The sequence below is a fragment of the Parasteatoda tepidariorum genome, chromosome 1 (assembly GCF_982258835.1).
Source record: "Parasteatoda tepidariorum strain Cologne lab strain chromosome 1, Ptep-v5.0, whole genome shotgun sequence".
NCBI classification, from domain to species: Eukaryota; Metazoa; Arthropoda; class Arachnida; order Araneae; family Theridiidae; genus Parasteatoda; species Parasteatoda tepidariorum.
Genome location: NC_141755.1, coordinates 13,153,181 through 13,167,042, shown reverse-complemented (window position 1 = coordinate 13,167,042; position 13,862 = coordinate 13,153,181). Strand labels below are relative to the sequence as shown.

At 26.9% G+C, this 13,862-nt stretch overlaps 1 protein-coding gene across 16 annotated transcripts in view; it reads right to left on the bottom strand.

The window, feature by feature from the left end:
• LOC107442127 (neuron navigator 3) overlaps positions 1-13,862 on the bottom strand; it is a 521,654-nt gene that overhangs the window by 168,830 nt on the left and 338,962 nt on the right. For 3 of the 16 annotated variants that reach the window (XM_043039756.3, XM_071180178.2, XM_071180177.2), the window contains exon 1: positions 13,454-13,715. The exons of the other annotated variants lie outside the window; for them this stretch is intronic. In XM_043039756.3, the coding sequence (XP_042895690.2) occupies positions 13,454-13,487 (34 nt within the window). In that variant the 5' untranslated portion in view covers positions 13,488-13,715. Of the gene's footprint in view, positions 1-13,453; positions 13,716-13,862 lie in introns of those variants that run through there. 16 annotated transcript variants of the gene reach the window in all.

Below are 13,862 nucleotides of genomic sequence, written 5' to 3'. Positions count from 1 at the left end.
GACCAACTAACCAATAAAATACTCTAAGTACGATTAGAACTTCTTCGTTTCTAAAGGGGGAGGGTTACCTTAATTAAAGTAAAATTACAGGGACAATTCTATTGTGTGGGCAATAGTTACGCAATGAAATGTGTATCTTGGCTCTAATAAAGATAGTACTTATGCAAAAGTTCATATTTTCGGAAAAACAGAAAAAAATGAAAAATAGTGTTTTTCTAACAAATTAAACTAATGTAACGATTGAATTCATTTCATTCAACATTAGCAAGAAACCGCTTTAAGAAAAGCAATTTTAGTCATTCAAAATACAAAAAGATTATAAGAAAAATTGAGAGAGTAATGAGATGATAATTAGCATACACAATTCAATGGATGATAAGTGTTATGTATCATAATTATGTAATAACCTCCAATGCATACGAGAATTTTTTAAAATCAACACGTTGGATCCTTTTTGCTAAGAAATTCCCAATTACGAGTGAACAAAAAGGGAAAGAAGTTGCAGAAAAATGTCGTTATAGTCGTCTACGCCTTAAACTTTTAATGTCGGTTGGAAGAAGAAAACAAGAATAGAACATGAAAAGGTGAGAAGAAAAAAAAGGCAACGTTGCAACAGAAAAAAAAAGTTAATTTTTTTCCAGTTGCAACCTTGGATTGTTGGTGGAGGTATCATTAGAGACACACAAAAAAAAAAAAGAATGGTCAATTTTCAACGGCACAAAGCAAACATTAAAAAAGCGTAAGAATTCAAGGAAAGGGGGAGTAATTTAGTCATGCTTTGAGGATTTTACTAAATGATTTGAGATTTACAATTGTTTAACATGCAATTGTTACTAAGTCTTGAGTCACTTCTTAATTTTGACAATACCAAAATGGTTGATTTAATGCCGAAAGCATACGATGTATAAATGGTTTCCAACTGCTGAATTTATCCAGAGTTCATCTTAAGAATTAAACAAATATATAATTTTATTCACTGTTAGAAATTCCTCGGGAAAAATGGTTAAATAACAATTTGTTTCATTGTTATTTTACCAGATTCAAACATTACAGTTAATTAACTGTTTTCACCTAATATGGTTAAGCAGCCGGATTTTTATAGCACAAACTAGGCTTACCAAATGAAGCCAACTTTGTTCCCTGCAGCTGAGTCGAGAAAGCTAATTTTCAATCTCATAACCGACAGACTCACAGTGTTGAAGCCACAATATTTCCACCACTCCCTTCAACGCATGTAGAGTTTCCAGTGTCCCGCAATTCTCAATTTGTGACCCTGTACTGTACGAAAATGATACTCTCATTCAGGCATAGATGGCAGCACCATAAAACTGCCTAATACAAAAAAAGTCTAACATTTCCCATATATTACGGTAGGTGAAACAACCAGATGAATATTCCACACGGTTCATTTGATAAAACACCACAACCTAACTCTAATTTTCATTACTTAACGAAAAGCTTAGCTAAAATGGCAGTTAAATTTATTTTTTACGGTTTCTAAACCATGTTTGTTGTAAACGGTTAAAAATGTTCTTTACCGTAAACTTCACGATTAATTGGATGGACAGACTGCTGCCGGTTATTTTGCCGTAATTTTAGAATGAAAATTTTAACTGTGTCTAATATGTAATTCGTTTTGATGAATGATTTCAGAATATGAGAATAATTGTGACTTTTTTGTTTGAAATCCATGTCATTGAAAATTTACTCATAATCTCATATTTCCGAAGGTCTTGATAATCTTAAACGCTTAAATAGATAGAAAAGTTCTTTATTTTATATGCCACAATCTTAAATAAAAGAAAGTTAGAACATAGAAATTCATGAAAAAATGTGCAAAATTTTTTAAAAAAAATGGTGATATTAATGATCAGCTGAAACATTTTGCTGTCAGCGATTGCCGCACACTAAATTGTAAGTTGCAAACTTATTTCTTATTCTTTCATAATTTGTTTCGACTTTACAATATTTCGTATATTTACTGATTCATATAGTCACTTTCTTTTCTGTTTTTTTTTTTTTCTTTTCTCGTTCTTTTAATCTATAGAAAGAATCATTCATTCATAATAGTGATATATATATACGCTCTTAAAATTAAAAGTCAACACTGTAAAGTATATGGCATGGGGAAAAAAACTAATTAAGCGAATAGGTAAAAAAAATATTATACTTTGCGTAAAATGCACTGATTACTGCACTTTAAATATCTGAAACAAAATCAAAAATAGAATATCAGGACAAAAAGGGAAGGGGAAGTGAGTTTCTTTTTACAATATTTGATGTCGCTTTTTTTTATTTTTTTATCTAATGGTGACTGCTGAGGAGTACAGATATTTAATGAAAAGCTAAAAACAATGAAATTTTAATTTTCCACCCATTCTTTACTATTTATAACAACTGTTTTAGTCTAAAAACCCTTAGATAAGGATATCAGCAAAAAACAGTAGTAAGTTAATTAGTATTCCGATAAATAATCTAATTAAGAAGTGCGGTAATATGCTTAAAAATACAGTGATGAGTAATTTTGTATACAAACATATTTATGAATAAATATTAAAAATTCAAACAATTATTACAATAAAAATTGAAATAAAGAAGGCAAAATATTATTTATAATTCTTCAAATAAATACTATTATTAGAATGAAAACATCTTCATAAATGATCGTTGCACTTTAAATTGGAACAAAATATCATTTCCTTAAAAATGAAAACTATGAATTTAGTATAAATAGAACTGATTATAAAAATGTTACTTTAAGAAACTATAAAAATCAATATATTTTTAAATTAGAAGTTTCAGGAAGTGATCATAAAAAGCAAATAATCTTTTTATTTGCCCTACATCATAGGCAAAAGGGCATACAAATAGAAAAAGCAATAATCCAAAAAGTCAAAGAATAGAAGAAAAAAAAAAGGATTATACTTTACGAATACTCTAAAACCTACCACAAGCCATTACAAGCGAAGCGATAAACTAAGAGGGTTAAAAGCATTCTAAAACTAATCACCATTTAAAAGATTTAAAAAAAAAACTATTTATGTAATCCTGCTAAGTTAAAGGTCACTAATATCACAAAAGCTGGTATAATTGGGATTACACTCCTCAGGGCTTTTAGAGCATTCTTTTTATCCGGCTTGTTATATGGTGGATAAAAGGAGCTAGAAGCTAGAAAGAATAATTAAGAAAAACTGTTATCGTCTGAAAGAGATTTTCATGATGTGTATGTCAAGAAAGAATACAGTTCAAAGCGTTGTTCCAACAACAAGAGAATGAAAGATAAATTAAAACTTATTGTTGTTACTTGATAGCTTGATTTGCATTCACTGCTTTAGAAAGTGTCACATGGATCTGTTCCTAATCCGGTAAAACAATAGTTGATGTTTTTGCTGATCTAATTTGCAAAAATAGCAATTATAAAGCTGGTTAAGACAAATTGTCGTTTCCTTTGAAGTGTCTGGTAAGGTAACGGACATTTATAAATGTAAAATCTCATTGTTGTTGTAACAGTTTATCTTAAACGGATATAGAAACAAAATTATTTTTAATTACTAATTATTTATATCATAAATAAATTTTGATTTTTTTTTACTGATATCAGTATACAATGTTAGAAATTTTACCAAATAATAATTTTATAACAATTTAGTTAATTGCTATTTTACTATATTTAAACAAATTAGTCAAATAACTATAAATAAGAATTTATTCAAACTGATAATAGTGAGATTTTCACGTAAATACGGTTAAAAAAAAAAACAGATTTTTATCACATCATCAAGGCAAACCCAATGAATCCACTTAGTTCCGTGCAGCTGGGTACATATTTCAACCGAAAGAGATAATATATATATATCTTATGACCGATAGAACGGGGGTTCGAGTCAGCGTTGACGAAGCAATTCCTCAATTTCCTTCAACACATGAAAATTTTGCAGTATTCTGCATTCACCAATTTGTGACCCTGGGCTATTAGAATACGATACTCTCATTCATGAATAAATGGCAGCACCATTAAGCTGCTTAACACAAAAAAGGCTAGCATTTGCTCTCTCTCGAGATAGATCGCACGATCAGGTAAACTAGTTAAGTGACATTCCGCGGTTCATTTGAGAAAATACAACCCAAAGACAACCTAACTCCAATGCTCCTTACCTAACGAAAAGCCTAACTCCGATGCCCAGATAATTTTCTTTTTTACGGTTTTGAAACCATGCTAGATATAAATGGATAAAAAACCTTATAGTTTTGTGTTTATGGTTTTATAACCATACTAGTTTTAAATGGTTTCAAAACCATAAAGGTAAAAAAAAATTCCTCACTGTAAACTTTACGGTTAATTGGATGGACAGACTACTGTCGGTTATTTTGCCGTAATTTCAGAATGAAAATTCTACAAAAAATAAGCAATAACAATTACGCAAATTAAAAAAAAACACAATTTTAAAGCGAAAGTTGTTGAAAGGTGTTGAAAGTTAATGACTAAATGCATGTCGTTCTGTTTACTAGAATTTAATTTTAAAAAAAAATTAAAAAAAACAACGATTCACTGGTTAATTCTTCTGAGCTTTGTCACAGATATTGGTTTATCCTTATTAGATTTTAAATATATTTTGAACAGTTTACGCTAAAATATTTTAAAAGTTTAGATACTCAAAATTTTAGGCTTTTACAAGAATGAGAATGGTATTAGAAAAAACTGCATAAATATCATATAGAGATGAAGCATCCATTTCATGAATGTTTTTATATCTATTTTTATCACATGAGAATTTGAAGAGTCACCAGAGTATTTGGAAAATTGCGAAAAAATTTGTTATGAAGTGAAGAAATAAAATTTAGGCGAAATTCAATTCTATTCTATAGCACACACGAATAATTTAGTGATAGAAAACAAACTCTAGAATTCTTTTATATTCTCGTAGGATTTTCTAGGATTTATTAGCCAGAATTTTCCTTTAAAAAATAAAAATATTGCAATTTGTATCAAGAATACATGTACAAATAAAAGCAGAGAAAAAGTTTGCCTCAAAATTATCGATATTTAATGATATATTGCGATATTTTCTTTTTCAATTTAGCTAACTCACATTATCCTTAAATATGACAATTTTTCTTTCCCCAATTTTTAAAAAAAATTATTTTTTAATAATTTTTCTTATCATTTTATTAACCATGATTTTTTAAAAAAAAAACAATGGGTAAAAAATAACAAGAAATTCGATACGATAATATCCATATTTATCATTATTTCTAATAATATTATCCTGCTAGGCGATGAGATTACCGTATTCGATATTTCTCATTCTTGATAATTATCTCGATATCATCTAATTTGGTATTTGCATAACCAATAGATATTAAGATATTATCATGTTTGAAAAATATCGTAGAGGATAATGTTTACAATATTACAACATTCGATTTTTAATGCTATTTATAATTATCGCGATATTATTAGTGTTGTAAATTACCTAATGCATTTTATTAATTTAAGGTATAAAATTTACGATTTATTGTGAGAATATGTTTTGAAATGTATTTAATCGAAATATTTAATAATATCGTTATGTTACGATATATTACAAAGCTCTAGATTCTGGACCATTCATGTACGAATACAGTTAATCATGAACGAAAAATAAAACAGAGCACTTGCAATATCTCCGCTCACCCAGCAAGTTGTAACTTCTGTAAATAGGAAGTCATTTGAAATTCTTGGCTGATAACCTTGCGTAAAGAAAAATAAAGCATTTCTTATGAGATAAGAATAAAAATATCAGCTCTTTCATTTCTATTTATGTAATTTTCAAGTTGTGATAAGAATGAACAAGAGTGGATATGGAAATATTTTTTACAAATTCTTCTGTTTCGCCAAGCTCATGAAAATTAACTTCTTTCAGTGAATTAAAGATAACGTTTTGGAAAAGTATGTGGCCCGTCTGTCGTTAAAAACGATTTGACCAGAAGAGATAGCAATCAGTTGACTTTGATATTTCTTTCACACATATTCCCGTGCGTTAGATGCTTTTAAATTAAGATTTATATCTTCGATAAGAATGAATTTTAACGGTGATTTACGCTAGAATCGTGCTTTAGTTTGATTATTCTTTATAGTATCCGCACGTAAAGTGGCATAAAAAAGAAATATAATGGGGTGAATAATGTATAGTTTTTCATTTTTGCTTGTGCAAGGAAAAATGCTTTTAAAAATTTGCAGGTGAAATTTAATAATAAAAGAATTTAATAATATTTGAAATGGGTTAAAAAATTCATAAATAATTCTTTTTTGAGTGAGTTTTTAAATTTTATTGATTTTTTTCCCGAAATAACAATAAGGAAAGAACTTAAAATAATCCTGTACTATAAAATGAAATTGTAAATTTGTTATATTTAATGCAGCAGTAAACATTGATATTTATATTGATGGTATAAAAAGTGTTTACAACAGAAAGTGCTCTCACATACAATAAATTTGGAAAAAAAAGGTCATCTTCATCTTAAAACTGAAAAAAAAAAATAGAACAGGCTTATGTCAAATATGCAACAATGAAATTCGAGAAGCTATAGTATCGTAGATTTTTATGACAACAGTTTTACTACTTTTTTACTTTTATTTTATCGAAGCATTAAATGAGTAAATCCATCTATTTGAACAAGAATAGTAAAAATCTTATTCCATGTCAATACAATATTTCAGAAAATTTTTCTTAAATACAGCGTATTGATTACTATTTTTTTAAATAAATAATTTATTTTTTAAAAATAATGAATAAATGATTCATTTTAAAAAAAATGTAAAGTATGAAATAGTTATGCTTATTAAATATATAAATATTTTACAATTATTAATTTAGGCAACTGTTAAATAGTGCTGTTATCAATCACATAAATTATTTTTATTCTTCTTAACAGTTACATAATCAAATTGGAACTTTCTAAGAATCTCAGGGAAAATACAGGGCAACAAATGAAATTTTAATATTTTTAATATTAACATCTAATATTAATCTAATATTAATTTAATATTTACATTAAATATTTTGGAAGACATTAAATATTTTGGAAGGCATTAAATGACAAAAAAATACACCGTTAAGGAATATGCAGAAATTTTATTTTTCAAATTCACTAATTAATAATATTTATGGATAAAAAATTTTAGAATATTCAGTTTTTTTTATGAGAAAGCTACAATTTCATAATTAATTTTTATTTTGAATTTTTTTCACAAATATTTAGTTTATTTTATGATTCAATCAATAAATAATATTATCCTATCAAAAAATGATTAGGAGGATTTAATAAATGCAAACTAACTCAAAATATTAATAAAAAAACATATGTCTAATAATTAAGTTAATAGTAGGAATTTGGCAAGCTAATAAGCAAACAAGAGAAAGCAGACAAAAGGATCCAAGAAAGTTGGCGACAAAATAAGAGAAATGCATCATTACTACGTTGCGTGGGAGTATAATAAAAATATTGATCGCCCAGAGATGGGAATTCCCAGGAAGTTGCAGAAGATGCGGAAAATGATCTCATCGATGCGCTGTTCTAGTAAGGCTATGAAAAACTATTATAACTATCAGTAATAACTAACACTGATGCTCCACGTGGATATTTTTTGTGCAAAATACCTTGATATTTGATTTCGATTTTTTTAAAAATAATTTGTGAGTTAATTGCTTTAAAGTGCCCTATATTTTTTTTTTATTAAAAACTATAAATAATAGTTTAAGGTAAGCAAAAAGAAACAAGATATTTCTAACACTAAATCAATAAAGATATACTTTTTGTAAATATTAAACTTTGCAATTAATTTTTCTTCAACTTTTATGCACTAAGCAAGTGTAAACGTTGTTAAATAGTTATTGAAATAATTTATGTAATCAGTTAATGTAAATAGAACAACAGTTATGAAAAAACTTTACTGTATTTAAAGCGAATGCTAAAATTACTATTCATTTATGCATTTTAGTACTCATCTACACATTTCATATAATTTTATAACCAGCGTTGAACAGCTGGCCCGATTCTGAGTTAATGACTTTCAATGTTCAATTCCGTGGACTTGTAATTTTTAACTCGACCCGGAAGACAAGGGGAGTTCTTTCTGAATTAAGCACAAAAGTACCCAAAATTCTTAGAGTTAAAATAAAAAATTGAAACATCAAAATTGTACAAACAGATGACTACTTATTGAGTATCTGAATCTTATATCTTAAATCTTATATCTTATTATTATCTAAATCCATAAAAGAAATAAAAATAAAATCCGATTGTTTAAACAAATAAAACGAAAGTCAATATTATCTGAACTCAAAGAAATAAAATGCGCTCCATATTCTACAATAATATAAAATTTTAATTACTTCAAGGAAGTTATAATATAATATCTAAATAAATAAGTTTCACACAGTCAATTATATGAAATAAGAAAAAAAAATCATATATAACTATGTCAAAAAAATTAAAAGATTTGTACTCATGAAAGAAAAAAAAAGATTGCAAAGAAATACACTCAAGAAAGATTTAATTTTCTACTGTAAAACGAGAGATACATTTCGTTAACAATTAAGCGAGAGAAATTTGCCTATAAAAATATGATTAAAGACCACCTCAAGGTCAGAACTGTACTTTCACAGATGGGAAAAAGTAATAATAACCAAAGAAGGAAATTCATTAAACTATGTTGGAGTGACCATCGAGTACGAGTAGTTTATGATAGTGACGTCTCTCTGCTGGACAATTATAGCCTTAAGGTTACTTTTTCTTACTCCTAATCTAATCAAAATTAATTAGAAAAATGTAAATTATTTCTTAACGGATAGTTATGCGTGATACTTTTATATATATATATATATATATATATATATATATATATATATATATATATATATATATATATATATATATACTATAGTGTTCGAATTAATTGGGACAAGCAAGATTTTCTCATTCGAGTTGGTATGGGATTGCCAGTGATGTCCCGAACCGCTTCAAACCAGTTATATCTGCCTTGAGTTGCGGTGATGGATAGACCTTCACTATAATTTACTCGTCTGACTGGATTTAGTGTATTTGTAGTTCAGTTGTGAGCATTTCAGTGTGGAAACTGGTGGTTATAATTTTGAGTTTAGTCTAACACAAGTTATGTGCTTATAAAAGATTGATATTAGTCCGAGGAAACGCTCTAAAATTATCGCTCTTAATGAACACACTTTTAGGACTGTAAGAGACATCGCTACAGCAGTTGGTGTAGGGAAATTTAGTGTTTCCAGAATTCTTAGAACATTTTAAGATTCCGGCTCATCCTTTCCAAAAAGAAAAGGAAAATGTGGACGCAAACGGAAAACTACTCCAAGAACTGATAAAAGTCTAATAAGAAATAGTAAAATTAATCCAAGAAAGACGAGCACAGACCCCCAAAGGGATTTATTGGATTGTGGTGTTGATGTGAGTACTTCAACTGTACGAAAAAGACTTCTAGAAGTTGGACGTAAGGCAAGAAGACCAAGGAAAAAACAATTTCTAACTCAGAAAATGATGAAAAAACATTTAGCATGGGCCAGAAAATACCAAAAATGAACTGTAAATGACTGGAAGAAGGTGGTTTTCAGTGATGAAACACATTTATTTGTGCAGGGACACAAATCAAGTGTAGTTAGACGAAGTGAATACGAAAGTCTGAGACCAGATCGTATCCAACAGACTGTAAAACACCCTTCTAAACAAATGTTTTGGGGTTTCTTCACAACAAATAGCACTGGAAGCTTAGTGCCTCTAAAAGGCATGATGAATTCAGCCAAATACATTGATATATTACATAGTAGGATTGTTCCATTCATGGAAACATTCGACGGAACATTTCAACATGATTTGGCCCCTTGTCACAATTCCAAACTGGTCCAGAATTTTATGCGAGAAAACAAAATAAAAGTGCTTGATTGGCCTGGTAATTCACCAGACCTAAATCCCATTCAGAACCTGTGGCATATTCTAAAAAATCGTTTAGCCAAGATGAATTGCACGACAGCAGAACAAATGATAAAAAGTGCTATTCAAGTATGGTTCCACGACGATGAAGTCAAGAACATGTGCGCTACACTAGTGGAATCAATGCCAAAACGTGTTCTTGAAGTCATATCTGCTAAAGGAGGACATACTTCATATTAATACAGACATGTATCAATGTAACTAAAGGTATGTAATGATTAAAAGCTAAAGTTTCAATAAACCACTTTTTTTTCATTTGTCCCAATTAATTCGAACAGTATAGTATATATTGAGTTGAACGTTTGCTAGATTCAAAAATTCTTTCATTTTTATTCAATGATTATTAAACAATTTCATAAATGGTAATTTAATGTTTAGTAGATGCAATATTTTTTTTTATATGGCTTTAAAAACATTTTGGATAACCTAACCAAAATTAATTTGAAAATCTTTAACTATTTTATTATTAAGAGATAAGGTATTTATGCATTTATGCATGAATTTTTAATATTCTTCATTCAACGTTTACTTGAATGAAAATATGTTTTTTCTCTTCTATTTCTAATATGGCACTTAAAAAGTTTTATCATACTGTGTTGAATGCAATCGCAATTAATTTGAAAAATGTAAATTTCCTAAACGATATTCATTAATGATTATTTATATATACTTTATTGAATATTTACGAGATTTAAAATATGTTTTTGCACTGAAAACATAGAGCATAACCTAACCAAAATTAATTTTAAAAAAGTAGATTATTATATCATAAGATATTTATGCATTACTTTTTTTATGTACTTCATTCAACGTTTACTAGAATAAAAATATGTTTGTTTTTTCACCTTTTCTTTCTAATGTGGCACTTAAAATTTGATCTTAATCAATTTAAAATATATAAATTAATATCTTTTGATTTTTTTATATACTTTATTCAAAATTTACAAAACTAAATTTTCTTTTATTGTTATTTTATCCATAGCGCATAACTACAAAATTAATTTGAAAAACTTTAACTATTATGTCATAAGATATTTATGCATGATTCACTTATTTACTTCATTAAACGTTTACTAGAATCAAAATATGTTCTTTTTTCTCTTTTTTCTGCCTGATGCGGCACTTGAAAAAAATTATCGTAATCTAATCAAAATTAATTTGAAAAATGTAAATTATTTCTTTATCGATATTTATAAATGATTCTTTTATATGCTTTATGAAATGTTTACTAGAATCACAATATTTTTTTTTGTGGCACTTGAAAGAAAACCGTTGTGTAAAGGAAGGCAAACAACACTTTAACCTATATCAAATAAGTGGCACTTACGAAAGATAAAATGTAGAGGATTTTTAAAAGCCGGCAATAAGAAACGATTTACTTTTAGATAATAAGATCTATTATTTATACAAAGATTATTTACTATATGACAGTAGTTTTTTGAACAATTAATTTTGTTTGGTATTCGAAAAATTAATATGTAAAAAGTATTTGAGTTAAATTAAAATGACTTTGAAGTATACGAATTCTACAAATAAAACTTTTTTTGCACTTATGTAATATACTTACAGCAAATAGTAATCAGAGAAAGTACCTATCAATTGTCCTAAATAAAAACTATATACTTATAGCATATAATAGTTGTAACAAAAATATTAAATTTCTGTATTAAATATTATTGTTTATAATTTTTCTTAAATATTAGTCGAAATTAGAAATGAGTCTTGACAAATTTTTCTTTATTCAGTTCTAAAAATTCGTAAATAATGTATACCAGTTAATAATATTTACGAAAAATAATTAAGAAATAATAATTACGTAATAATAATTACGAAATAATAATTACGTAAATAAGAATTGCTATTTTTAATACAAATTAAATAATTATGAAAACTAGGTTCTTTAATTACTATTAAATACTCATTTTGAAAGAAATACGAAATACCATTTGAATTAAGGCTATAAATTAGCCTTCAATACTGAAGATATTGCAATTTTCTAATACTGTAAAAAATCCAATACTAAAACAATGATGAACCAAATAAATCTAAGTACTCAAATACTATAAAAAATTTAATACTGTAGTAGATAAAATATTGAAACCATAACAATGAAAATAAGTTTTTCAATACCAGAACTATCATAGTGCAAATAAATCTAAGAAAAATATAGCATTTGCATTAATAGAATATAAGTATGTATGAAAAAGTTTCGGTGCTGAAATACCTACTCTATTATTCCTTTCATTATACAATATTAAGTGTGGTTTTCTTTGCAAAACTTATTTTGAATTTCTGATGTATGAAAGTAAGTTTTAAGAAACAATCTATACAAATTTTAATTTTTTTTCTCAAAACCAAGTTAAATAAAAATACATTATATATTAAACTCTTATATGAATTGTATAAAATGCTTTAATGAAGTATTAATAAAATAATAAATTTTTAACAACAAATATTAAACTTATCAATAAATGGTTTTCTTACAATTTGTCTGTCTTTCTTTTTGAATTAACGGTAAATACCCAAATAAACCATTCACTAAAATTATCCAATTTTCCCAATTATAAAATAACCTGATCCGTGTGACAAAACATAATACGCGCGAATTGAAATCGTTTCTTTTGTTAAAAATAAAAATGATGACAGAATAATATTTGAAAAAAATGACAGAATGTTAGAATATAATTAAGAAAATCTTAATCTCATTAAATTTATAAGAAAACCAAATTCACCGTTTTTACTTTAATATTTTTATTAGTGTCCCTAATGTTAATTCGATAAAAGTTAATTAGTAGAGCTATAAAAGATAGCAGCATCACTCAAACTGTCATTTTGTTAGATATTAGCAAAAATGAACCTTTTAATAGTCAAAATGTATCTATGGCAAATATTTCCGCCGATAAGGTGTTACTATCCATTAAGGAATGGTGTTTACAGATTAAAAAGAAAACTATTAAAATTAAGATATGCTGAATGTCAATCCTAGAAAGTAAATAATTTATATTAAACATTAATATTTCCCAATATAATTTATTTTTATTTTTAAAATAGTCAAATGGTATTAATTAGAAGCATCTGAAGATTTTGAAGATATAAATTTTAAGTTTATTTTAAAAAATAAGTTTTCAATATAAATAACTCTATGAAAATATTGATTGTAATTTTAAAATTAAGCAATGTAAAATGCACTTTACAATTAAACTATTATATGTTAGAAATTTTGAAAAATATTGTAAATAAAAAATATAATATAATAAATAAAAAAAAATAATCAGAAAAGTAGTTATTTAAAATTAAAGAATAAAAACGGCAACCAATTTTAATCTATTAAATTTAAATACAATTTCAAGATTTATATTAATCGAGATTGTTAATATTTTACAGTTACCACTACATTTTACGGTTATACTAAAAAGTTAATAATCATCATTACACGAAAAAATAAGTAACATACCTGTACGAGGTTTTAACAGTTTTTTCTCCAACATTTTACAACAAAACTAAACAAACAAATTCTGATGTAAAATTCACCAACAAAAGAAAGAAATGAAGGTGATATGGTCAGATAAATATTATTCCAAAGGTTAGTTTACAACCACCTGACCACACTCGCATCGGATGATAACCTGGCCACAACAAAACTTTCAACTCTTTTAAATGAACTACTCAGCTGTCAGTTGAGCGACGGTAGCTTTGTTACGTCACTATATGACTACGATTGCGTCATGGCCAATGAGAAATCGCAGAAAAAACAAGTAGATTTACTGCCATTTTTGTCCACTAATACAAACGAACCGCTATATGCTAACGGTGCATTTTCAGAGGAGAAAATATTTTAAAAATATGAATAAATTTATAAAAGT